Source organism: Artemia franciscana, chromosome 13 (genome assembly GCF_032884065.1).
Source record: "Artemia franciscana chromosome 13, ASM3288406v1, whole genome shotgun sequence".
In the NCBI taxonomy this organism is placed as follows: Eukaryota; Metazoa; Arthropoda; class Branchiopoda; order Anostraca; family Artemiidae; genus Artemia; species Artemia franciscana.
This window is the reverse complement of record NC_088875.1, coordinates 11,640,256-11,665,970: the sequence shown is the minus strand read 5'-3', so window position 1 is coordinate 11,665,970 and position 25,715 is coordinate 11,640,256. Positions and strand designations below refer to the sequence as shown.

The window sequence follows — 25,715 nt, the reverse complement described above, 5'->3', positions numbered from 1 at the left end:
CCTCCATCTATGCCTTCCTCCCATAAAATATATTCCAAAATTTATAGGAGCTAATCCCTGGCTCTCGATGGTCCACCCCCCTTCAAAAAACTAATTACGATGTGTTATTCTAAAACTTAAGGGGACTGACCCCTAGCCCTTCGTGGCCCAACCTGATGCCATCCCCCTACAATTAATTATGTTTTATTCTAAAAATTAAGGGATCTGAACCCTGGCCCTCCGTTTCCCGAACTCCTAAAAAATACGAATCGTTAATAACATTTTATTCAAAAAATTATGCAAGCTGGCCACTGGCCGTCCTTGACCCAACCACCCTCCCCCCATAAGAAAAAATAAGAGATTATTGATGATATTTTATTTTGAAACCTATGGGAGCTGACCTTGGCCTTCCATGGCCCGATAAAAAAATTTATTCCGAGACTTATGTGATCTGACCCCTGGCCCTGTATATCCACCCCCCCCCTTTCCCTACAAAATATTACTAACAATATTTGATTCCATATCTATGGGAGCTGGCCCTTGACCCTCTATACCCCCTCCCCCCAAAAAAAATTATTAAGGATATTCTGTTCAAAACCTATGGGAGCTGAACCCTGGCTCGCCATGGCCTGAGATCCACCTCCCCATCCCAAAAGATATTAATAATACTTTATTCAAAACTTACGAGAGCTTACCCTTGTCCTTCCATGGCCGGACCCCTTCTCCCCCAAAAAAACTTTTAACCATATCTTTCACCAAAATTAATGGAAGCCGACGCCTAGCCCTCCATGGCCCAACCCATTGCCCAACTTTGGAATATTCCTAGAATATATCAAAATTGACTCTTTTTTCATATAAGGGAGGAATATTTTTCAGGGGAATTTATCCGAGGGAGTTTATTCCGACGCAACAACTAATAAAAAAAGGTCACTGTAACTTCCTGTAACTGTCATATGTGTCTTGGACAGTCTAGGAAAGAACTAATAAAATTAAACTGAATATTTGATATGTAATAATTTATATTATCTCGTTTCATTCAAACACTGTAAAATATCCTATTTTGTCCATTTTTAACATTCAGGATTGTTCGATCATGGTTTCGTTCGAAAAGACTAGAGTTATTAGCCTTTTCTGCAATGTATAACGTCACTGAAATATCATCATGTATTTTTAAATATTTAAATATCTGAGCAAAAAATATTTGGAATAGTGAACTTTGAAAAACTTGAAACTTTGTCAATGAAAAACGAACAGAAATTAATTTAAAAAAATTTCCCGAAAAAGAAGTTTTTCAAAGAAAAGTAAAGGGTGTATTAAACTTACGATCAAAAGGAATAAAACCTACAATAATTCAAACTCAAAACGACCAGGAATTACTATTAAAGAAGAAATGAAACCCAAAACGAATAGAAATTAAATAAGCAATTATAGCAAAAAAACATACAAAACTTACTAATATTAATGGATAAATAAGTCTTGAAACGAGTAAAGCTTAAATTGAATCTTCAAATCACACTTAAAACGAACAAAAATCTTTTACTATTGAAGTATATACGAAACTCAAAATGAACAGAAATTAAAAAGATAATAATCACAAAAAAACATTCAACATGTGCTATTGTAAATGAATAAAAACAAATTACTGCGAGTAAAACTTAAACTGAATATGTAAATCAAACGAACACTATTTACTACAAACAAGAGTTTGGCTACTGCCCCCTTCCCTTACTGTAAAAGTCTAAAACCTACTGTGCCATTGGCCCTCTGTTGAAAAATAACTATATTACAAATTTTTTCTTATGTACCTATTACAACATTAAAAATAAAAATAAATTGTGAACTGAGAAGCTTTCAGAAATCAACATCATTATATATCCAATATTCAGTTTATTTTTTTTTTATTTCTTTTGAAGACTGTTCAAGACAAATACAATTTCGCTACAAACAAGAATTTGGCTACTGCCCCCTTTCTTAACATTAAAAAGTCTAAGACCTACTGCGACACTGGCGCTTCATTGAAAGCGAATTATATTACAAATATTTCCTTTTCCAGTCGTTGCAGCATCGCAAAATGGGGGCTTTCCCAGTAGGCAAAGCTCATAAAATATGAACTATCTCTGTTGCCCAATTGCCTGCAAGTCTTGCGAACATGGTCAGTCCTAAACTTTAGAAAACATTTTATTTGGGGTTTCCAATTGCCTTCAAATGCCTCAGAGAACTGATAGACTATTTGAATAACTCTTATTCCATGCCTATTAGCCGTAGTTCTGCCCTAGGATGGATAGATGATGTCAATACATCGTTACTTCACAGTGACTTCCTCGATCCTCCGTCTTAAGGGGGAGCATCACAGCCGCTGCAATGTAAAGACTATGGATAGATTATACGACTATCTATCAAGAAGCGAAATGACGTCATTTTTATACAATTCTGAAAAAGGCTTATGCGAGCTTTGCCTTTCACTCAGCCTATCTGTCTTGGCCTTTTTTTCACCAATTAGCCATGGCTCTCAACTTTTTCATCACAGTCCACCAGCTTGATTTGTGTGTTTGAGCCTATGTTAAGCCTTATTTCAATACTATGTCGAATAAGAGAAATGAAACGGTGTTCTACCTTACCCTTATTAACGATATTCACTTTGTTGTCCGAACAGGATCCTTATTACCATTATTCGCCAATTAAGGAAAGCTACTCACCCTACTAAACCTACTCCAATTAAGAGGCCTAAAGGGCTCAGTACAAAATAAATTCATTCTTCAAACTGAAATTATTAGCATCTGTCAAAAAAACAGACTTTTACAAAATGAGTTTTTTTTAACATTTTATTAATAGAGTTCTTACCAGCGGTCACCGCCTAAAACAAAACATGAATGGTTCTTTGAGTATGTATATGTTTTACTTACTTAAGAAACTCTAGATTAGAATTTCCGCTCGAAATGTTATCACAGTGAAGGTCTGTTCAAGTGCCAAAGTAAAAATATATCAGTTGGTATTTTTGTTTTCATAACCAGCAGGCGAGAACCATCATCCAACTGTTGTAAGGTTTTTATTTTCATGTGGAGCGAGCAGTTGATTTTCTGTCAGATGTATAAACTTTCCGGCAGTTGACAATAGCGACATTTCATCTTCACCTGGAAATCAAGGGGCTACAGACTAAAGTAGACCAGCATACCAAAGGCATTGAGGCCAAGGACGTATCCAAGGAGGAGGGGATCTAGGTTTAAAGCCCTCTCAAAATTTTTATTTGAATTGTAAAAGCATAACAAATATGCATATAAACAAATTTATGATGCAATTTTAAAATTTATTTTGGTTCAACCCGTCCCTTCCCCGAAAAAATCGAGGATAATCCCCTTGATTGATGCGAATTAGAAATCCGAAAAATTTCAAAATTTTTGAAGGGAGAACATAGTGGTGATGGTGAAACGACATAGTGAATGTTGGGAGTGTTGTTCATAGACCGTCTTCAAGCCCAAAAATTGAAAGAATGCAGAATAGTTACTCTGTAAGATATATAAACTTCCTGGTAGGCAAAAACGTCAGCATTTCATCTTCAAAATGAATTCAAGGTGTTACGTGCTAAAGTGTACCAGTATATTCAAGAAAAGTTAAAAAAATCAAGATTTTTAAACAAAGAAGAAGCAATATAAAAGTAATAAATAAGAAGTAATAAAAGAAGAATTTTAAACAAGTAATAGTGTCAATAATAGCGGAATAAAAGGCGAATATTTTGGACTGACGTTTGTGGTACCATTCTTGACTTCGAAAAATAAAAAGAATTATAATAGTTTTTCGATCAAAAATATCAAGCTGTGGAAGTTGAAAATAGTAAAAATTTAATTGTCAGTGAAGAAAATCCAAGACATTCAAACAACTAAGGAAAAAAAAGTGTCCAAAAAAGTTTCAATATTTTCAGTACAGAGCATTGGTATAAGGGCAATAATAGCAAGAGAGTATAGCATATACTTCAATCCTTTGCTAACGAAAGGCCTTTAGCTCCAAAAAGAGGGAACAGTATAGATTAGCAAATAATTTCAGAGTTAAAAAGTATAACAACCTGTAAAATTCAGAACAAAAACCCATAAAATCAATTACACTCTTGAATTTATTAGTATTTATTTAGGTTAGCCAGGTTTGTCTAAAGGAGGGGGAGGAGATCTCCCTAGGATACAGACCTCTAAGACTTAGAATTAAAAGACTTGGATGTCATTAATGGCCTCCAGACTTTAAATTATATAACTGGTAGTTCGAGAGGCTACCAGAATAAAACCTCCATAAAATCAACTAACTAAGACTAAAAAAATTCACTAAACTTTGCGATTTTGAGGAATATACAGTTAAGCCGCCTCCTGAACCATCAAATAGTATTTATTTAGGTTATTCAGGTTTCTCTAAGGGAGGGGGGAGGAGAAATCCTCAGGATACAGACCTCCAAGACTTAGAATTAAAAGACTTGGGGTGTTATTAATGGCATCCAGACTTATAGCTGGTAGTTCAACCATTCTTATAAGTGACACTCCTGATCATTTTGGTGTATCTGCAAGCTACTCGGTCAGTGTTGACAATCAAAACTCCACAAAGAATGGCAACCTCAAGCTGAGGATGGTACTTAATAAAGATGCTCTTCTGAAATGTAAAAATGAGCTATCCAATAAAGATCAGAATACAGAACTGTCAATCTTTGCAGATATTGATTCTTAGTTTGGAGTCTTTCGTCAAATAATTCAGCAATCCCAAGGAAAGTTTTCTAAGAATATTAAGAAAGATAGAGGAAAAACTTCTAAGAAGATTTGGATTACCTCGAGCTTATTGAATCAATAAATAAGAAGAATGATTTGAATGAGAAAAGGTACGCCATCCTTTGCTATAAAAAGGAGCAAATTTAAAAATTAACGTAATGCCCTAGACAAAAAGCAAAATAAGATGATTACAAAATAGAATTTGAAAAAGCATCTGGAAGTCTGTCAAAAACATGGAATGTGATTAGAAATACTATAGGGTAACCGTGTAGAGGAATTCCTGAGGAAATATTCCGTAAAGGTGGAACCAGTCCTACCAATCAAGAGGAATTTGTGAAGAATTTGCTAACATTTTCCGACAGTTGAACATACAGTGAAAGAGTCGATTACACACAAACCAGTGGAAGAGACTTCTCAAAATTACCCTCCTATGGAGCTGGAAATAATTTAAATTCTAGTTCCAGTTAAAGAATCGGAGGTTCGAAAAATTGTTCTGTTACGAAAGGGTTGGCTGGTTATTCTGATATTGTTTCAATTAGAGATCTAAAACATTTTGGGAAGGGATTGCATCAACTTTTGTTTCATTAATTGAAAGAGGGAGCGTTTCCGAGTCGTTTTTCAACAAAAGTTATACCAGTACATAAAGGAGGAAGTACTTGTGATGCTGGAAATTATAGACCAAGTAGGATTTTATCCATTATGTCTATGACACTGGAAGATTGCTTTTCGGTGGGAATGTATCAGTACCTGAAAGACCAGAGAATATTTACTCCCATATAATTTGGATTCCGTTAAGACCATAATACTGAGTAAGCAAATATATTTTTGACTAGTATAATTAAGATGGCATTAGATAATTGATATAAATTGCTATTGATTTTATAGACATTATAAAGGTTTTTGTTACAGTTAGTCATGATATTTCGTTAATGAACTGTTAAAAGTATATTGTTAGGGGTCCAGCCCTTTCGTTTTTACGTTATTTTTTGCCTTGTAGAAAACAATATGTCCATATTGATAATATGGGATCAAATTAATAATATGTATTGAGTGTGGAGTTCCACCGGGTTCGGTACTTGCACTCTTATTTTTTATTTTTGTGAATAATCTTCTACTGTCTTTAAGTAAACTGGAATCAACAATTAGTGAGATCTTCAAAAGGGGTAGTGCGGCTACACTGCCTATGTTTAATGACGATACTTCTTTAGCGGTGATTGGAAAGTCAAAGAGGTGATTCCTAGAGAATAAAAGAGAATCCCTAAACGAAATTTCAAGACGGCTGAGAGTGAATCAGCCAAAAGTAAACCCCACTAAGAGCACTTTCCTTGTATTTTCGAAGACATCAAATCATTATCCATGGGTAGCCTAAAGCATAAAATATGTGGGTTGTGAAGCTGCTGTCGGAGTGTTTTAATGGTTTATTTTTGTAGCCTACGGAATACACATAACCATAATACTGGGGGAGGAATGATTATTATGCGCCACCTCTTAGCGCCTACCAGGTTCAATTCTTCTTTTGTTATAACGGGTATAAAATCATGGAAAAATTGGAAAATGAAATAAAGTAGATGAAAATGTTTATTGATTTTCAAAGGAAACTTAAAGGAAAACGATTAAGTAACTATGATTTTTTTTTTTTTGAGGAGGTTTGATTTGATTCAATTTAGATTAAGCCTTAATTGTCTATTGGCTGGTAAGTTACAATTGTTTGTTGGCTGGTGAATGTGGCCCCACAGTATGGACATGGTGTGTAGCTACTACCCCCTGAGTAGTATTATTATTATTTATTTATTTTTATTTATTACTGTATGTTTTTTTTTATTCTCTCGTTCTTTCTTTCATTATTATTATAGTGAATCTATGTATTTTTTTTACCTGACTCACCCCACGTCAACCGTTTTGTTTTGAGTAAATCATATTACTTTTGTGTGTAGATTGTTGTTGTGGTTAAATAAACAAAATATATATGAAAATATAATAGCTATGAATTTTATTTTATTTTTTTTTTTTGAAGAGATTTGATTTGATTCAATTTAAATTAAGCCGTGATTGTCTATTGGTTGGTAAGTTACAATTATTTGTTGGCTGGTGAGTGTGGCCCCACAGTATGGACATGATGTGTAGCTACTACCTCCTGAGTAGTATTATTATTAAATTGATTTCTGTTTGTTTTTTATTCTTTCTTTCTATCTTTCATTCTTATTATAGTGAATCTAAATTATGCTATATATATTTTTTTAACCTGATTCACCCGACGTCAACCGTTTTGTTTTGGGCAAATCATATGACTTTTGTGTTTAGATTGTTGTTGTTGTTAAATAAATAAAATATATCAAAAATATCTGTCAAAGGGTTATGATGTTCATTTTACAATAGAAACGTTTTGTTTTTTTCTGATAAGTTCTTTTTTCAACTGAATATAAAATTAAAAATGAAAAATAAACTTGTGTTAAAAATTTACACTTTGTAATACAACCCGAAGAGTATTTTTCGTGAAGATGCTCCCCTCCAGCAACCAGCGCCAAGGCCATGATACATTTGTATTGACTAAAATAATAACTTACATATTGAATAACAGAAAAAAATTCAGCTATATAATAGTAGGGCTACAAAAGAAACTATACACGGGCCAGAGGAATATCACCACCCTCATAATTTACTAGTATAAGTGTCATTAGCGGTAGCATTAAGCGTACTAAATTACTTCTTAGTGGTGTATTAAATTGAGAAAGTGGGGACAATCGCTTTAGAGACGAATGTGCCACCTCCTTTACAAAAAGTCTATATCCTCGTAAACTGAGAAGCTTAATACACGGTTTAAACAGACAGAAATCCCAATTCAAACGGTCGTCTCACAATTTTCACTCAAAAACATTTTGGCTAGTATCAGGCTAAAATTTGTTCGTTTTGCGGCAAAGAACGACTGAAAATAAAACTTTCTTGTGGAGCGAACTCATTTGCTACCCAAAAAGGATATTTTATCGGTAGTGGACAATGAGAAAAATTCATCTTGATTTGAGACATCCTTCCACGGCCTTTTTTAATTTTAGTCGTTTTATTACAGACACTAGCAGTTCGGATGCATACCGCAACGAGCGCGTGCGTCGTGTAACAACATGTCTCAGTAACAGCTCTGCTCATTTTAGCTGTGTAGATAACCTGTATGGTTTTGCTCTGTGCTTTCAAAATATTTAAGACTATCAATTTACCCGGCGCGTGTGAGGCTTGCTCAGTAATAGTATTTCTGGGTGACTGGCGTCTGCCCCCCGGAAAATACTCCCCTGCAGAAAATACCCCCCCCCCCGCGGAAAATAGTTCCTTGGATAATACACCTGGTCAATGCCCATATACTACTCGATCGTGCCACTTGTTGGTCATGTGTCAATCCTAAAACATGGTAGTCCGCCTGAGGCTCTCAGTGGGCAAGCCTATTAGGATTAGGTCACTTGTTCGCCTGTGAGTCCGAGTAAATTCAGTGCCCTGTTTTGTATAAAATTCCAGTGGACATTGTTAGTCATGAGACAACCCAAAAATTCTTGGTCTTTCCTTAGTTCTATGATTATCTACCTTAGTTCTGCATTAGGATGAATGGATGATAGACTATCTGTCAACAAGTGAAAATGCCATCGTTTTTATACCATCCTCAAAAAGGCTTATGCCAGCTTTGCCTCTGACGACAGCCAGCAGGTGCATGGTACGTAATAGAAAGCGTTTTCTAAGAGATGCTGGTGCATGCTACCTAATAGTTTCTTTAATTGTTATGTAATATGGAATGTTTTCTTATGCTAAGGATGGTGAAATCTCACGTGACGTGGTAGATTTATTAAGAATAATATGATGACAGCGCAAACGTAGGATGTTACGCAATGGCGGTCCGCAAGCGGGTGCTACGTAATGGCAGTGTGTATGTGACCGGTACGTAACGGCGGCCCACCCGTGGGATATTACATACACCTACTGGCTGCCGTCAGAATGGTGAGATATGACTTGTTTTATAGGAATTTTGGGGTAGGGATGACTTTATAAGCAGGGATAGGGACGTCTTTAAAAGCTGTGATAGGTATCTTTAAATAGATTGAGGGGATACTACTTACAGACACTTTTTGGGGTGAGGGGGGAGTCTAAGCTTGGGGTAAATTTCTATGGGGAGAATCTAACTTTGGAAGGGAAATTTCTTAAGGGGATGGATATTCCAAAGGAAATGTTACGCTTGGGGGATTTGACAGAATTACTATAAGAAATTCTTTTAATTTTCTTACATTCTCCTTATGAATTTTCTCATGTGGATATCTTCCAGGAAAATTATACAGAGGCTTTTTTTCGCGTGTTTGATTTGCGGGAAATAATTTCCACGGAAGGGGGCATTTCTGGACTGATCGAGAAACCGATTAGAGATTAAGAGTCTTGTTCAAATGAACGAATACTAAGGAGAATTTCAGGCTTAATCGTCCGCAAGCAATTATACAGAGTTCTCAAGCATTCTCTGAGAGGATTGGTCTATCTGGACAGAATTGTCCACTTTACGTTGGACAAAATCTCACGGTGGAGTTTCCTGTGAGGTGGAGGGTATACTTTTTATAGAGGGTGAGCCAGATTTACCGCGATTATTTGAAAAATGAACTGAAATGATCCAATATATGAAGGGTTGCCCCTTCCTCAATACCTTGCTCCTTAGGCTAAAGTTTCACTGTTTGAACTAATTTTTTAAGAGCGTTTATTTAGAATAGGAAGGTTTTTTAAAGTGCTAACAGTTTTAACATAAATAGCAAGGTATTGAGGAGGGGGACTAATTAAACATACGGAATAAATCTGCCAAAATTAATATTAAATTTTTTTTCATGTATGGTGAGCCAAAGTCGAGCCTCCATTAGATGAAAAACGTTCAGAAATTAAATAAAAAAGCAAAGTTTTTTTCAATGAAAGTAAGAAGCGACATTAAAACTTAAGAACGAACATAAATTATTTCGAAAATGAAAGGGGCTGTCCCCTCCTCAACGGTTCACTCTTATTAAAGTTTTAATTTTTTAAAAGTAGAGTTCTGACAAGGAGCCAAACTTTAGCGTAAAGAGTGATGCGTTGAGTAGGGCACGGCCCCTTTTATATACGGAGTAATTTCTGTTCGTTTTAAATTTTAATGTCGTTTCTTACTTTAAGTTAAGAAATAACTTGCATTTTCTATAATTTGGGTGAAAGATCTATGCAACAACGCTCAGAGTAGTCTGTTCCACAAAACTCAAGATAATTGATTCTGTAACACTCAAGGTAATCTATTTCACAAAACTTTGGGTAATCTGTTTAATAGCTCTATAATGCACAAAACTGTATTATAGAAACACAAAACAGAATAATCTATTATATGACACTTTGAGCAATGTAATCCATAACACTCCACAACACTCAGGTTTAAATCTTCCATGAGACTTAGGACAACCTGTTCCTCAACACCCAGAGAAATCTAGTATTAAAAACCCGGGGAAGTTTTATTCTACAGCACTCAGTACCCAATTAATAGCCTTCAGTGGCTCAGAAATATTTTTATCCTTTTTTCTCTACCCAGACTTACACTAAGGGTTAATAACATTAAAAGGTGCATGTCCAATAACTTATCTTTTAGACACTATCTTTAATATTTCAGTTGGTTCAGCAGGGGTAAGTGGGATCAAAGGGATTTGAATTCTTCAAATGTCTATCTTTCAAACGAGGGTCGTTGTTTTAAGAAGCCAAGTGCACCAAAGAGGTTGGCTCTTGGGAGGAGGATCTTGTACCAAAGGGGAGGATCTTGTCTTAGAGTTTTTGACGAAAAAGAAAGTAATAAAACGAAGTTCCGTCTTTGTAGACGTCTAGGTAAAATATTCATCAGTATATACGCTTTAATAAACGCTTAAAGATTATCTTTTTTAGATGACAGGAAATTGTCAGTGAATGACAGAAGGCAGTTTGTAACTTGCCCTTTTTTCACATGAGACCAAATTTCGAAACAAATTTGTTTTGTTTATTCTCTGGCTACTGGTCAGCTGAATTTATGCCAATGGCATAAATTCAGAACAGCAGGGTTTGTAGTAACCTGTTAAGCTTAACATTGTTAAGGTTAGTGTAAACTTGACCTGTTAAGTTTTAAAGTAATAATCAGGGTTGCAGCAGTAGCTAGCAGCCTAGTAAGAGACGATTTTTGATAATGACCCTTTATCTAGCGTGCTCACCGAAGATACGTCGTACTTTGTTAGTGACTTTAGAAACTTTGAAGCAAAATTCTAATGAATAATGTCAATTGACTCTTCAAATGTTTTAATTTAGCCCCCTCCCCCAAAAAAGATATGGGTGTTGATCGTAGGAGAATGGTAGTATACAAACCAAAATCAATAATTACGCCATAGATAGTAGTCATAAATTAAAAGGCCGAGCAGTCAGTTGCACTGTTTAAAGCACTGCAATTTGTATATCAGATCTCTTTCATATTTTTCTTCTTCAGAGATCATGAACCGGACAAGAACATCAGCTTCTCTCACTCTCTCCATTACAATATTCTTGTGCCCTTAAGGCTCTGGGGAGCCTTGCTTAAGAAATCCTACAGTAGGTGCAAAACAAAGATAAATAACAAGAAATATATACAAGATCGTCAAAAGGATATATGTTCACCGTATTTCATAACAAAAATGGATTTGGTGCTAATTAAGTGTTTTTACCGAACTGCTTTTGTAGTGGTTTCACGTCTTTACACAACTGAGATACGTGTTCTTGTATTGTAACACTTTAGCACCACTTACTCTGACGACATTGCTGCTAAACTCTTATGTAGTGCCATTTCCAAGAAATTTAGTATTTCAGCTCTGTTTACTGTTTCTAACCAATTAACATACATTTTTTCCAGCTGATTTTGGGTACTTCGTTCGTGTCGATTTCCGTGATCAGTTCACCCTGGAGCCAAGTGACAGTTGTGATCACGACTTCCTTGAGGTTCGGGATGGTGGTCATGGATATTCACCTCTGATTGGCCGATTTTGTGGTCGAAATTTTCCGCCCATTATCACCTCGTCTGATCGGGCTTTGTGGCTTCGTTTTTCCTCAGATGAGACTATTGAATATTCGGGATTCCGAGCGGTCTATCAATACATTCCCAATACAGGTAGGGATAGCGTAAAGTTTCTATTTTGTTTTTCCTTTGTATTTGAGAGAGGGAGAGATAAATGGAGAGAGAGAGAGAGAGAGAGAGAGAGAGAGAGAGAGAGAGAGAGAGAGAGAGAGAGAGAGATGAAGGAATATGAAAAGAGACAAAGAATGTTTGATGTTATTTGGAATCAAGCTATCTTCAAGTATTGGCAATTTGTTTATCAGTCGTAAAACCAAAATCCTTGAACAATCAAAATGTCATATGCTTAAGTATTCGTTTTACTGGTGATTACTTCTTTTTATAGCAAGGACAAATGATTGGGCCAATAGTGTTGCAGTAAAAAAAGCTCAATCTCCAAGTATTTTTGCATTCAAGAAAATGGATCGTAATACAATTTTGAATTACCAATATCTTTGACGATAAAACAAAATGAGGAACTAAGTTTTAAGTAAACTAATTATATAATATAGTGCGTGTTGATAAAAAAACATCCACAGAAACAATAGCCCAGACCTCGAATTCTGAAGCCAGTTGGAAACTCATTTGCACGTTTGACACTCATTAAACCGAAGTGCAACCGAGTTTCATTTAATTTTGCCCAATAGTACACTTTCTGCCCTCTAAGAACTTGTCACCAAATTCTCTGTAGCTCTTTTTCCTGATCTTGAGAGAATAGACACAAGGCAAAACGTAAGGAAGGCCATTCACCTAAAATCCTGTCATGATTGGTGAAGTGGTTTATTTCACTTCGTGAATAACAGCAATAGCCATACATTTTTGGGCAATAGTGTAAATAAGTCGAATGTAAAAAATTAAGAGATAAAAGATGGGTTTAAATTAAAGAAAGCAGTGAAACAAAACAAAAGATAAAAAAACAACAAATCTTTAAATAATAAAAAACCCGAATATTTCGATTCTACTTCTTGGAGGCTTTTTCAACAGGAAAAAGATTAAGAAAAAAAACAACAATTTTTAAGATAAAATCATCTAAAGAAAACGTCAACTAACGCAGAAGATCAACACTATCATATGTATTAAAGTGATCTAAAGATCCTTAAGTTCATTTTCCCCATAGTTCCAAAGTTACATTACGTTATCCATGAAACGTCCCCAAAAGATATGTGAAAAAAAACGAATTTAACGCCCAATTTTTTATATGCTCAATGCATACTACATGTGACAGGAATTTACAGTTTACCTTAGAAATTGAAATTGTAAATAAAATCTTATAATAAAATTAAAAGGAGGGTAACTAGTCCCTCTTAGACCAAAAAAATTGGAGGGCAACTAAAAAAAAAAACAATATACAAATTTCGTTTTAATTATTCATGTAAGATGAGCTAAAATCAAGATCTGTATTAATTCAAAAACGATTAGAAATTAAATAAAAAAAACAGTTTTTGTTTCAGTGAAAGTAAGGAGCTACATTAAAAATTAAAACGAGAATCTATTCCGCAAATGAAAGGGGCTGTCCCTTCCTCAATGCCCCGCTCTTTACGCTAAGGTTTGACTCTTTCTCAAAACTCTGCTTTTTAAAACAATAAAAAAACTTTATAACTAATAGTTTCCTTGGTTGTTATGATTAAAAACCTTCAGGTCTTGTTTATTTCAGGATTACAGTGATTTATATATTCTGATTCTTAGAAAGAGCCTTCAGGGCCCGCTAGTGGGGGACCGTCAAGACACCGATTCCTCGTATCTGGTTCCACCGAACACCATAGCAACCAGTTCTAATGGGGGGGGGGCTAGAAGTCAATTCCACGAGGGCTTGGGATCCCATTCCACCGGGACCATTGCATCCAATTCCACTGGGCCCCCTAACCTAACCATCGGGGCGGGGGTCCTAGCATCCAATGTCACTGGGGAGCCTAGCATTCAATTCCATCAGGGGCCTAGCATCCTATTTCATCGGGCCCCTAATCTAACCACCGGGAGCCCTAGCATCCAATTTCACTGGGTCCCCTAGTATCTAATTTCACCGGAGCCCTAGCGTCCGATTTCACCACCAAGACATTTTTTATGACGTTTCAAGACATATCAAGACATGCTTTAAGACATTTTTCTTCAAGAGGTTATTCAAGACATTTCAAGACGTCTTTTAAGATATTTTTCTTAAGACCTTTTTAACGATTAAATAAAAAAAAACAAGTTTTTTGAAATGAAATTAAGGAGCGACATTAAAACTTAAGACGAACAGAAATTACCTCGTATATGAAAGGGGCTTTTCCTCCTCGACGCCCCGCTCTTGACGCTAAAGTTTTTTATTGTTTTAAAAAGTAGAGTTGCGAGAAAGAATCAAACTTTAGCGCAAGGAGCGGGGTGTCAAGGAAGAAAAGCGCCTTTCATATAGGGAGTAATTTCTGTTCGTTTTAAGTTTTAATGTCACTCCTTACTTTCATTTCAAAAAACTTGTTTTTTTTATTTAATTTCTGAAAGTTTTTGAATTGATGCATGTCTGATTTTGGCTCTCCATACATAAATTATTGAAATGAAATTTGCAAATTAATTTTTTTTTTTTGGCTAAATGGCTTTCTCTTAGTTTTGATCAGACGATTTTGAGAAATGAGGGGTGGGGAAGGAGGCCTAGTTGCCCTCCAATTTTTCGGTTACTTAAAAAGGCAACTAGAACTTTTAATTTTTAACGAACGTTTTTATTAGTAAAAAATGCGCGTAACTTAAGAATTAACTTACGTAACAAACTTTTATATTCTTATATTTTTGATTATATATATGAGGGGGTTTTTCCCCTCGTTAATACCTCGCTCTTCACACTAAATCTTAAGTTTTGTCCCAAATCTTTAAGAATGACCCCTGAATCAGAAAGGCTGTAGAATAAATAGTTGAAATTACTAAAAATAATTTAGTATAAAGAGCGAACTTTTTATTTCCGTTAGAATGAGCCCTCTTGCAACACTCTAGGACCACTTGGTCGATACGATGACCCCTGGGAAAAAAACAACAAACAAACGAACAAATAAACACGCACCCGTGATTTGTCTTCTGGCAAAAAATACAAAATCCCACATTTTTGTAGATTGGACCTTGAAATTTTTTCTATGGGGTTCTCTGATACGCTGAATGCGATGTTGTGATTTTCGTTAAGATCGTATGACTTTTAGGAGGTGTTTCCCCTATTTTCCAAAATAAGGCAAATTTTCTTAGGCTCGTAACTTTTGATGACAAAGACTAAATTTGATGAAACTTATATATTTAAAATCAGCATAAAAATCCGATTCTTTTGATATATCTTTTAGCATCGAAATTCCTTTTTTTTTGAATTTCGTTTACTATTGAGCCGGGTCGCTCCTTACTACAGTTCGTTACCACGAACTGTTTGTTTTCTTCGGTTGCTACGCAAAGGATGACTCAATCTCGCGTGACATGCTAGACTTCAGGGGTCCGTGGGGAATCCCTGCTTGTAACTGAGGGGGACACACACGTGTGGTGGCAAGTCCTGACGATGCACATGTCGGTGTCACGTAATGACAGGAGGCACACGTGGGTGTTACGTAATGGCAGCACACACGTTGGAGTTACGTGATGACGGCCCAAACGTGGGATGCTACGTAATGACATAGCATAGAAGGGATGTGAATTAATACTTTAAGAGCTTTTTCTTCGGGGTATCTTTTTTTTTTCTTTCAAAGCGTTTTTCTAGATTTCACTTTCTTTTAAGACGTTTTCCCCAAGGAACCTTTATATTCCAATTATTTGATGTCCATATTAGGATCCAAAAGAGGTTCCCCCTCGATGGAATGCAGCGCAAATCAGGGGTGGATCCAGGATTTTCTTTAGGGCTCTCATAATATGTTGCTTCGATAAACTCACGAACAAAGAAATACCCTTAATTTAAAGGGAACATCGACAATTATGTGTCGTAGGTAGGGAGTGGAAATGGTCGTAAGTTAAACTAAAATTGTGTGAGGGTTAAAGTTCTAATAAATCGTATAAGTATAAAAGGTTAAATTATAAAAATACTGATACAAAGAATAGTAAGTTATAAAAACAACCCCGCCATAAAAAAAAAGCTGTTCACCATCTATAAAAAAAAATGATATTTTCTGCACAACTATTTGCACTTCTTACCACTATAGCGAGTGAGTTAGGCTTTTTTTTCTAAAAAAAATGGTCTTCAACCACCTGTTGGGTCCTGCGCTCTTTGTGACAATTTCTATAGGTTTAATCATTAAGCATGTTGCCTAACTTTGCGACTTCGCTTACTAAATATGATAGTAATGAGGAGTAGGAAATGAGGATAAAGATACAACTTCTATATTCGTAAAAGATATATTAAACATTAAATACTAGTTTTTTTGGGGTTGCAACAAGGAACACAGATCGAAGAGATAGAAACGCATCGAAGACGTTTAAAGCGAGTTTTTTTAAGTAGAGGCAAAAACATTAACTAATCACTGTTTCGCTCTAAAAATAGTGTTTTAATGAATAGTATCAACTTTGAGAAAATCTCAAAAATTTACTATTCAAAATTTAACTTTTCATAACAACTTGGTGTATCTTTCCACTTTTTAAAGTTCGATATATTTCGCCTGAATTGCAGAATTAACAATTTTAAGGAACAGTCGATCCCTCTATTTCCAATCCCACCATATCTATTTATTACACGGTCGATGTGTACCTCAATATTTCAGTGAACGTTTATAGTGACAAATCCTGTCAGTCTAGAGTCTTGTCAGTTCAGAGCTCTTCGTTAGTGTTTCCTCTTCTATTCATCCCAAAATATTCGAGTAAAGCCCAAAATCGTCAGAAAAATATGAACTCTAATAAAGATGACTGTAGGTATGTGCTTCAAAGGAAAATAACTGTACTGGAAAAAAGGAAAATAACAAAGGAAAATAACTGTACCAGCTAGACAAAAAACACATGAGTATTTGTCTTCTTTTATAAACAAATTTTCGAAAATTTTCGACCTTTAAAGGAGTATTTGGACTCATATGCTCAGTTTTAATTATATACTTATACGAACCTTTTTTAAAGTTCTAAAGAGTTTCGTCTCTATTTTAATGTTTTAGTATGAACAGAGGAATTGATATGGCAATTAATGCAGAACTTTAATTTGATTAAAAGTGGCAGTAAAGTGGCCACCATTTGCTCACCAAAATCCAAAACTTAAATTAACAATTTTTGCACTTCTCATAACATTTACTTTCTATTATGCTAATCCTCTAAAAAACAACAATTTTGTAAATACCACACCCCTTCACAAAAAAGCAGACCCCAAAAACCCAAAACAGACAGCCAAAAAAGTAATGATATCAATTTCTTTGCCTCAATGCCATAGCAAGACTCGAAAACAAACTTTTGACAGTACAAAGAAGTAAATATTTTTTTTTTAGCCCTGTTGTAACAGCACAACCCAGAAATATCATTTATACAGCCTAAAGAAACTAGAATTTTAAATTTCCCCTTCTTGTTGTTACGAAATGAAGGTTTTCACCTCCCAGTTGTCTTTTGTGGTAATTCGGGCAGATTTTCTTGATAGACCTAAATTTAATTCAAAACTTTTTGGCAGCATGCCTCATTAGTGAAATCTAACAGAGACCACACAATGTAACTAAAACCTCGTTTCAAACTTGTTTGCAAAAGGAAACAGTCTTAATAATTAAAGCTTATTAAAAATATAACTATTCAAAACCAATTACAAAAAAATAACTCCCATCCCAACCCAAACCAGAGCAAGCGGTCCCGATCATAAATCTACCACTACGTCAGGGGGGCTGCTAATCAGGTGGACTATGAAACCCTTTCTAATATTTTGTTTTGGTTAATACTTTCTACGTGTTAAGGTGTTTCTCAATCAGGGAAAGCACTCTCTCGCATAATAAAATGATTAAATGGATTGCTTGTTACCACATGTCTGCAATAGCTTACACGCAGGAGGGAGACTCGATCACTAGAATTTGGCTACATTTGAAGCACACCTGCTCGTTAAGTAATGCTTTAGAGAGTATTATCGGATAATATTGCCAGTTTTTCTTAGCGCATTTTGTACTAATAGAGTCTTTTACTCTCTTCACTACACTGACTTTAGCACTTATATTAGAGGCAATCTAGAACGAACAAAACAACAGTTTGAAACTTTGGTTGCAAATTTTCTTCGATGTTCAAGTATCAACATCGTTACTTAGCAATCATTAAAAAGCGTTTTGTTAGCAATAATTAAGATTTTTGTTAAATAAATAATTCTTGTATCTTTTAAAAAGCTTTACGAGGTTTGAGAGACTTTCTTGTCTTATTCCTTGTGGATCTTTCTTTATTTAATGTTCATTAAAAAGTGAAGATTTTTGTTAAATAAATTATTCTTGTATCTTTATATTGTACATACAGGTTTTATTTCTAAAGAAAAATGTACAAGGATTATTAAAACACAGAGAATCAGTCAAAGCACAGCAAACGAAAAAATAAAACGTCAAAAAACATATAAAGGATAAAATATAAGCAAAAAGTACAATGAACTAAGAAAATATGGGAACCATAGCAAGCAATTCCAGTCCTAACATCCAATTCCGTTTGGGCCCTAGTGAGCAATTTCAATGGGGGGTGGGCTGCTATTAGAGGTCAATTTAATCCATTTTAAGAGTTTTTTCTTAGAGGCCTTACTGAAACTGCCTCACTTCTACTGATCTATTAGATGCGCCTGCATGTTGCATTCCATTAATTTATTCTTGATACGAGCAAAATCACATTTTGAAGAACGAAACATGCAAACGAACAAAAAGGGACCGATTTTTGCATTCGGTTATTTCTGAAAGGCTTTAATGAAAATGCCACTTTTCTTTCAACCAAGCCGATGTGTATTAACGCCACCGTGACAGTAAGTGGATAGCCTACCCTAGCAAGCATTTCCAGAGAGGTGTAGGTTGTTATTAGAGGGAAATTTAAGCCGTATTAAGAAGTCAATGAAAACACCTACTTTCTTTGACTGAGTGTTAGATTTCAGCCCCCCTCTGCCAAGAAATTTACTTTACATCTCCCTCCTTAAATCTAAGATGTAGAATATGTTATTCCGAACAATTCACATCACGGTGTTGCATTACGGATGGCACACGGCATCGTCTGGTGCTCTTTCATAATTCCAAAAGTATTTTCGCGTATTTTCCTGCAAAATTATGATTTAAATCCAATGGTTCGTGTTTTTGCAAGACAACCTCAAAGTGATACAACATCTCAATTCAAAGCACCATTCCACAGTGACCCTCTGGCACCCTTTGGCACCCCCTCATCATTCCTAAGACATTTTCCAGATATTTAATTGTTAAAAATCATGTATTAAATCTACTGGTTGGTTCTTTGTGCAAGCCACCCCAAAAGTAATGAACCATGTCAATTCCCACCACATTGTTTTGATATTTCTAGTTACTGTTTCTAGATAAATTAATAACCAATTCCGTGTTCCCCGCTTTTGACCCCCGGCTACAATGTTTCTACCTCCGATTCTGCTGGCCTCCACCCCGGTTCAACGGATTTGAGCTTCCACTATGCCCGCTCCGATTTCATCTCCAAATCTGGATCCAGGTGGCGTCAGTTCTAGGCCCATCATTTTGCTCCCCCGCGATCCCAGAACTCCAATTTCTCCAATTCTGCTAAAATTTCCGCCAATTAAAAGATTTTGTATGGGGCTAAATTAAGTGATCACCGATTCCACTATCTTCACTTCTGACCCCCGGTTACAACGGTTCCACCACCGATTCTGCTAGATCCCGCTCATACTCATTCGATTCCAGCTGCCACTATGCAACCTCCGATCCCAACTCCAAATCTGGCTCCGGTGGCGTCAGTTGCAGATTGCTCACTTCTGCCCGACATCCGTTCATTTTTACGTTTTGTATTTTTTTTTTGTTTTATCATTTTTGTTTTGTATGAATAATTTTTTGTTTCGAAAGAAGTATGTTGTGTTTTGCAAGAAAAATATGTGATCTTTTAGGGTGTATTTTTTTTCCTAAGAAGTATTTTTTGTTTTATAGCATGTATTTTGTATTTTGCTCCCTTCCCCCAGTTGGAATTGATTTCTACTATGTTCGGTGAAATAGAATCCAAGTTTTTTTTTTTAAGAATCAGAGAAACTATGACGCAACAATCAAAGTAATCCTGAAGTAAACAAGGCCTGAAGGCTTTTAATCATAAGAACCCAGGAAACTATTAGGTAACATTTGCATCGTGACTAGCGGATCCTGAAGGTTTTTCCCTTTCCCTCGTAGGTTTTTTAAACATTCGCTATTATGTAACAAGCAACTATAACATGCAAAGGTAAACATTCCAAATTACGTACTTAACACCTGCATCTCTCAGAAAACATTCCCTATGATGTAACAGACACCTGCGTCTTGAAGAAGTTTAAAAAGTTTGGCGATCGGGATTCGAAGGGACAAGATTCTCATCAAAACTGGAACCCCCTCATTACTAATACTCAGACCATTTGGTTTTCTTTTTTAATGGAGAAACCACAGTGCACAACATATGGTTTCCATAGTTTTTTAGAGTAGCAATTAAATAAAAAAATAATACAATCAAAAGGACCTTGGTTGAAACAGAAATTCTGGGGAAGTTTTTATAAACCCTATTTTTGATAATTTAATGCAGAACCAGCATGCATTCCTTTTCAAAAAAAATATTAGTTATTGATAACAATGCAAATCATTTAAATAGACAATCAGTATATCTGTAGTCATGAAAAGAATACCTGGCTCTTTTTTGACTGGTCTTTTCATTTGTATTTTGTTTTTCAGTTACTTTTTTTGCTTTCATGAAGGTTATTTCTAAAGACAAGTTTCTTTTTCTTTATTGCCAACGTATTTTCTTGACTGCTAAAAATTGCTTAGTGGAGCTTTTTACCGAAATATCTGATTTTTTTCCTTTATTAACTTGCTGAAAGTTATTCATTTTTTCTTCGTTTTTTCATACATTTTTCATTTTCTAGCCATTGATCGTCCAGATTATGGTCCTTGTCGATTTGACCTTGAAGGATATGAAGGGGTCTTAGGAACCAAAGATATCCTACCAGGGCTCCGCAATTATTCTGTGACTTATGATACTGCAATCGATTGCACATGGACCATCACCGTAGAGCCTGGATATTTGGTAAATTTTTTAGCAGCACTCGTAATAAGACCTGCAAATTTGATCACGTGGAACATTTGAAAATTAATCGTAACATATGCACGCGCTAATGTCCATTCATGTGCATTTTAAGATCTTTGAAAATGCCTATTACCTTAAAGCCTTATTTTCCAAGGTATTGAAATTGTTTCTAAAAATGATACATGAAGAAAATCAACCAGCATTAAGTCAAACTTCAGAACACGGGGTCTCGAACTTGTAGAGTTCTCGGGACCATAATTAGGGTGTCAGGGACCATTTGTGAATTGAGGTCAGTATTACGTTGCTCCGTAAATGCCACTTTTCATGTGACCCCATTAAAACCTAGTTCTTTCTCCTTTTTTTAATGGGTACGTTTTTTTCTTGGCCAAAGGTAAAACAATCCTAATGCTCTTTTTATTATCCATTTTGTTGGCAAATAAAGTTAGAAAGTTCTCTTGAAATGAAGATACATTTACAATATGCTTCTACTCTCTCTGTCTATGAGCCTTGTCTTTACTCTACCGGTTTAAACGTTCAACCGATCTATTTGTCTTTTATAAATGATACCCTAGCCTTTTTTTGCCTTGCTAGAAGAAAGTCAAACACCTCTTTTCCTACGTTTTCACCAAATTTCACTTCATTGTGTAGTTGTATCTACGATGTTTCTTCTTCCCTGTTTCCGTTTTTTTTCCTTTCTTTTGATAATTTTCTATCTTTATGATAAATTATATCGAACAAAAATGTTTGTGAATAGTACTTCCGTCAAGAAGAGTTAATACCCTAAAACATAGCTTGTACCTTCTACTCACTGTTTTATTTCCGAGCCGATTATTTTGTTAAAATACAGTCGGTCCAGTGTCCCACTTTTCTTTACTATACCTTTTATCATTTGCCTTTCCTAACTGACTTTTCTATTCTTTCCATCATTGCTACTTCCCTCTTTTCTCTTTCTTTTATTAATTTTTTCTTTACTGTCACTCAGTGTCTCTGTAATTTTGTACCCGTAGTTGCTGTGCTGCTTTGTCCAAAATAATTCTACAGATGGTACGGTAACCTCGGTCTTAAGCCATGGAAACGATCCTAATGACAGCGGTTAGTATGCGCCCTATAACTGCTGCGTGTAACATTAGCAAGGTATTTGAGTATTGTATTGTATATTTTATTGAGTATACCCATTTCTCATCAAGTTAGCTGATGACCTTGAAAGTAGCTGATGATGACGAAGGTAATTAGTTTGACCTTGAAGAACTTTCTTGGTTTCTAACATGGGTATTAAGACCTTACAATTCTCTTACGAAAAGCCAGTGTCGGGCAATAACTCCCACGTATATTTGTTTTTGACGTGTCTAATAGCTTTTGATAGCGTCGTTAATTCCTATGCCCTTTCTTCTTTAAATGAGTTTGGGCTTAAGGCTCCCTTTTAGTATTAAAATTTTAGCATCCTGATTTTTCTTTCAAACTGAAACCAAACTGAAATCAATCTTATTTTAAATAAGATCTTTAAGTCCTAAAGAAAATGACCAACTGAAGTCGCAAAAGACGACGAAATCAATGACTCTGAACAACTACATAAAATATGCTCTTGATTTATTCTGTTGTTAATAAACCTGCCTTCTGAAACAAGGTCATTCAGAGGTACTAAATTTTCTAAAAAGCATTTAAGCTAGGGCTGCCACGAAAGGTCCTATTTCAAAAAAAAGGTATTGAAAGTGTTATACAAGCGCTATCCGTGGCAACCTTGGGGTGTGCGTGTTTTATCGGTACTGGAATTACAACCGGCTTTGGTTCTCCTTAGAGAAAAACAAAGGACATATGATAGCATTCGCTGGCAAGCACCTGACTCGGCTCCTATGTTGCAGCTACAGGGTAGAAGCAATTTAGGCGTCTAACGGCTGCTTTTCCCGTATTTCTATTGCTGCTGTTCATCCACCAGCTGTTACAGCGTTCATCATCAGCAGTAAAACTCAACTACTGATGATGAACACTGTATATCTGTTCAAAATATCCAGTTAAATAATTTTTATATCTATTCACAGTCAATTAAAAGGTTTCATCCCTATTTTGAACTGTTTTACTTTCGTCATGGAAAGGCAGTGTGGTCTTCGAAGTTATCTACGTCTATTGCTGGTTTTAATAATCTATTTTATAGGTTCAAGTGACTTTTCCATCTTACCGACTACAAGAGCCAAACGAGTGTGATGTCAATTTCCTGGATGTTTTTGGATCTACAACAGATCTCAGAAATCGTATAAAACGGTTTTGTGGGTCAGTAGTGGACACAGTCAGCTCCGTTTCTAACATTTTACATATCAGGTTTTATGCAGAGCCTAAGGCAATTCGATCCAAATTTGAAGCCATCTTTACTGCATATCGAAATCATGATGGTGAGTCTATTTTTCCAGGGATTGCCATGTTCAAGGGTCGGGGTCACCCTGTTTGAACCACTCCTCTCCTCTCCCAAAATTTTTGTCCAACTCGAAAATAGGTCTTTCGGATTTATAATGTTTTCTTTATAAAGTGTTTTGTACCCCCTTTCCCCAACAAAATTCCTAGATATGGCCTTGCTGCCAGGCCTACATTAACAATATTATGAAAATCCTCAAGATATTTTTCACAGCTAGTGAGAATTCCACGGTAATTACAAAATTCTTCTTGTAAAATAATATTCCTTGAGCTATGTTGAAAATATGTGATTGTAAGCGTAAAATCATGACGCCAAATTACTGCTAGAAAAATGTTATGTTTCACTGCTTTAGTAGGATGTTGGTTATTTAAAAGGATTATGATATTAAACTAATACATAAAGATGCGTCTCCCTATTGGCTCATATATTTCGATTTTCACACCAAATACATTTTAGCGAAACTAATGAACCTCATCACCCCAGAAAACCTGTTAAACGTTTCAATTAGGATACATACTGATGCCGCAATTGACTAATGGTAATACTGAAACACATGTTAAGTATTTGAGTACACTCTTGCGTAGGTTTCAGGTTCCCCTTCAAGGTACTCTTTTAGCATTTCCTGAAATTAGAGACCCCTGAAATTTTCCAGGGTAAATTTTCCGAGGGAGTTTCCGTGGATAGAAATAGTCGAGGGAAAATTCTTGCGGGGTGGACAGGAATATTCTGAGGGATATTTTCCATGGAAAGGGGATTCCAGGGAGGAGGAGTGTTCTGCATGGTGAATTTTTCCTAGGGGATGGAAAATTTCCCAGTGGAATTTTAAAATTCTTTTAAATTTAAATATACAATTGTTATTAATACAGGAAGAAAATTTTCTGTGGGATGGATAATTTTCCTGGGGGTGGGGGCTCTATCTTTTGAGGTTGCAGCAATGTGCAATGGGTAAGATAGTAGCTTAAACTTATGTTGATATTTGGTACATAACAAAGCCATCACTAGCTTTTTCGATTGAAGATACAATGGAGTTCCTGATAATGCAACATTTAACTGAATAATTTGAATACTTATTTTTTTTTTTTTTGTGTGTGTGTGTGTGTGTGTGTAATGAAATACTACTACTACTAAAAAAACTCACCACAGTACCAAGTCACCTGAGGCCAACATAGCTACGCACACTTCTCTTCCACCCTAATCTATTCAAAGCTACCCTCTTTACACCCTCCCAAGAATTTCTCATTTCCCTTAAATCTTTCTTTACGATATCCTCCCATCCCAACCATGGACGAACTGTTTTCTGTTTAGCCCAAGACGGTTGGCCGAAAAAGACAATCTTCAGGAATCTTTCGTGTTTCATCCGCAGAACATGCCCTAGCCATCTCAACCTTTTTCTCATTATAGCCCTAGAAAGCGGGATGGAACCACACTTTTCGTACGGCCTACTATATGAAATACGGTCAGTCAGCCGGGTGCACAAAAACAATCCGGAGGTAATTTCTCTTGAAAATAACTAGCAAATCTTCTCTGAGACTACTCTGTAACACAAATTAAAATTCATTAAATATAGCCATGATGAATGTGATGAAGCAAGATTTTTAGATAGTTCAGCTCCTACTTAAAAGTAATTTATTTAGACCAAATAAATTATCAAACCTTCGTTTTTCATTGCATCCATGCTTCAGAACCATATTTGACCACATTCATCACTGTAGCTTCAAATACTCTAATCGTGGTTCGCTGACTTATCTTCTTATTCTTCCAAGAAAATATCGTGTCGTAGCAGAACAGATGATAAGAGATGGTTCACTTGAATCTGGTCTATTGTAAAGCTTAGTTATAATGAGATTTAGTGTCGTTAGGACGACAACGCTCTTAATTATCATAATTTTATAAATTGTGATTATTTACCATCATTTTTATGCCATTAGGTTTCAGTGTCATACTGTCACTAAACATAAATGACAAGAACCTTGACAAAACCACAACTCCATTTGGTTCGACAGCTATTGGCAACATCGACGATAATTTACATGCAATGCTGTACATTCATTAGTTATTTACTTAGTATTTTTGTCATGGTAGCCACCATAGGGTCAACCCCTTTAGAACCTAATTTTTCAGTATATGAGGGGGACTACTTCTTCTCAACCCTCGCTCTTTGCGCTAAAATTTTGCGTTCTGTCATAATTCTTCAAGAAAGACTGCTGAAACATGCCACTGAAAAGTAGAGCTAGGATTTTACCCAGACTGCTTTGGATTGGAAGAAATTCTGTAGAGAAATGTGTTTAAAATCTCTGTAGTTCAATTGAGTTCAATAAAAGTGAAATATTTAAAGAAATTTAATAGCTTTAGCGTAAAGAGTGAGGAGTGAGGAAGCTGTAGTTCCCCT

The 25,715-nt window shown here is 35.7% G+C and overlaps 1 protein-coding gene across 1 annotated transcript in view; it reads left to right on the top strand.

Annotated features, from left to right (window-relative positions):
- Nucleotides 1-25,715, top strand: part of LOC136034525 (neuropilin and tolloid-like protein 2) — an 82,684-nt gene that overhangs the window by 45,865 nt on the left and 11,104 nt on the right. The window contains exons 4-6 of the mRNA XM_065715751.1: nt 11,587-11,841; nt 20,762-20,922; nt 23,072-23,306. Of these exons, the coding sequence (XP_065571823.1) occupies nt 11,587-11,841; nt 20,762-20,922; nt 23,072-23,306 (651 nt within the window). The remainder of the gene's footprint in view (nt 1-11,586; nt 11,842-20,761; nt 20,923-23,071; nt 23,307-25,715) is intronic.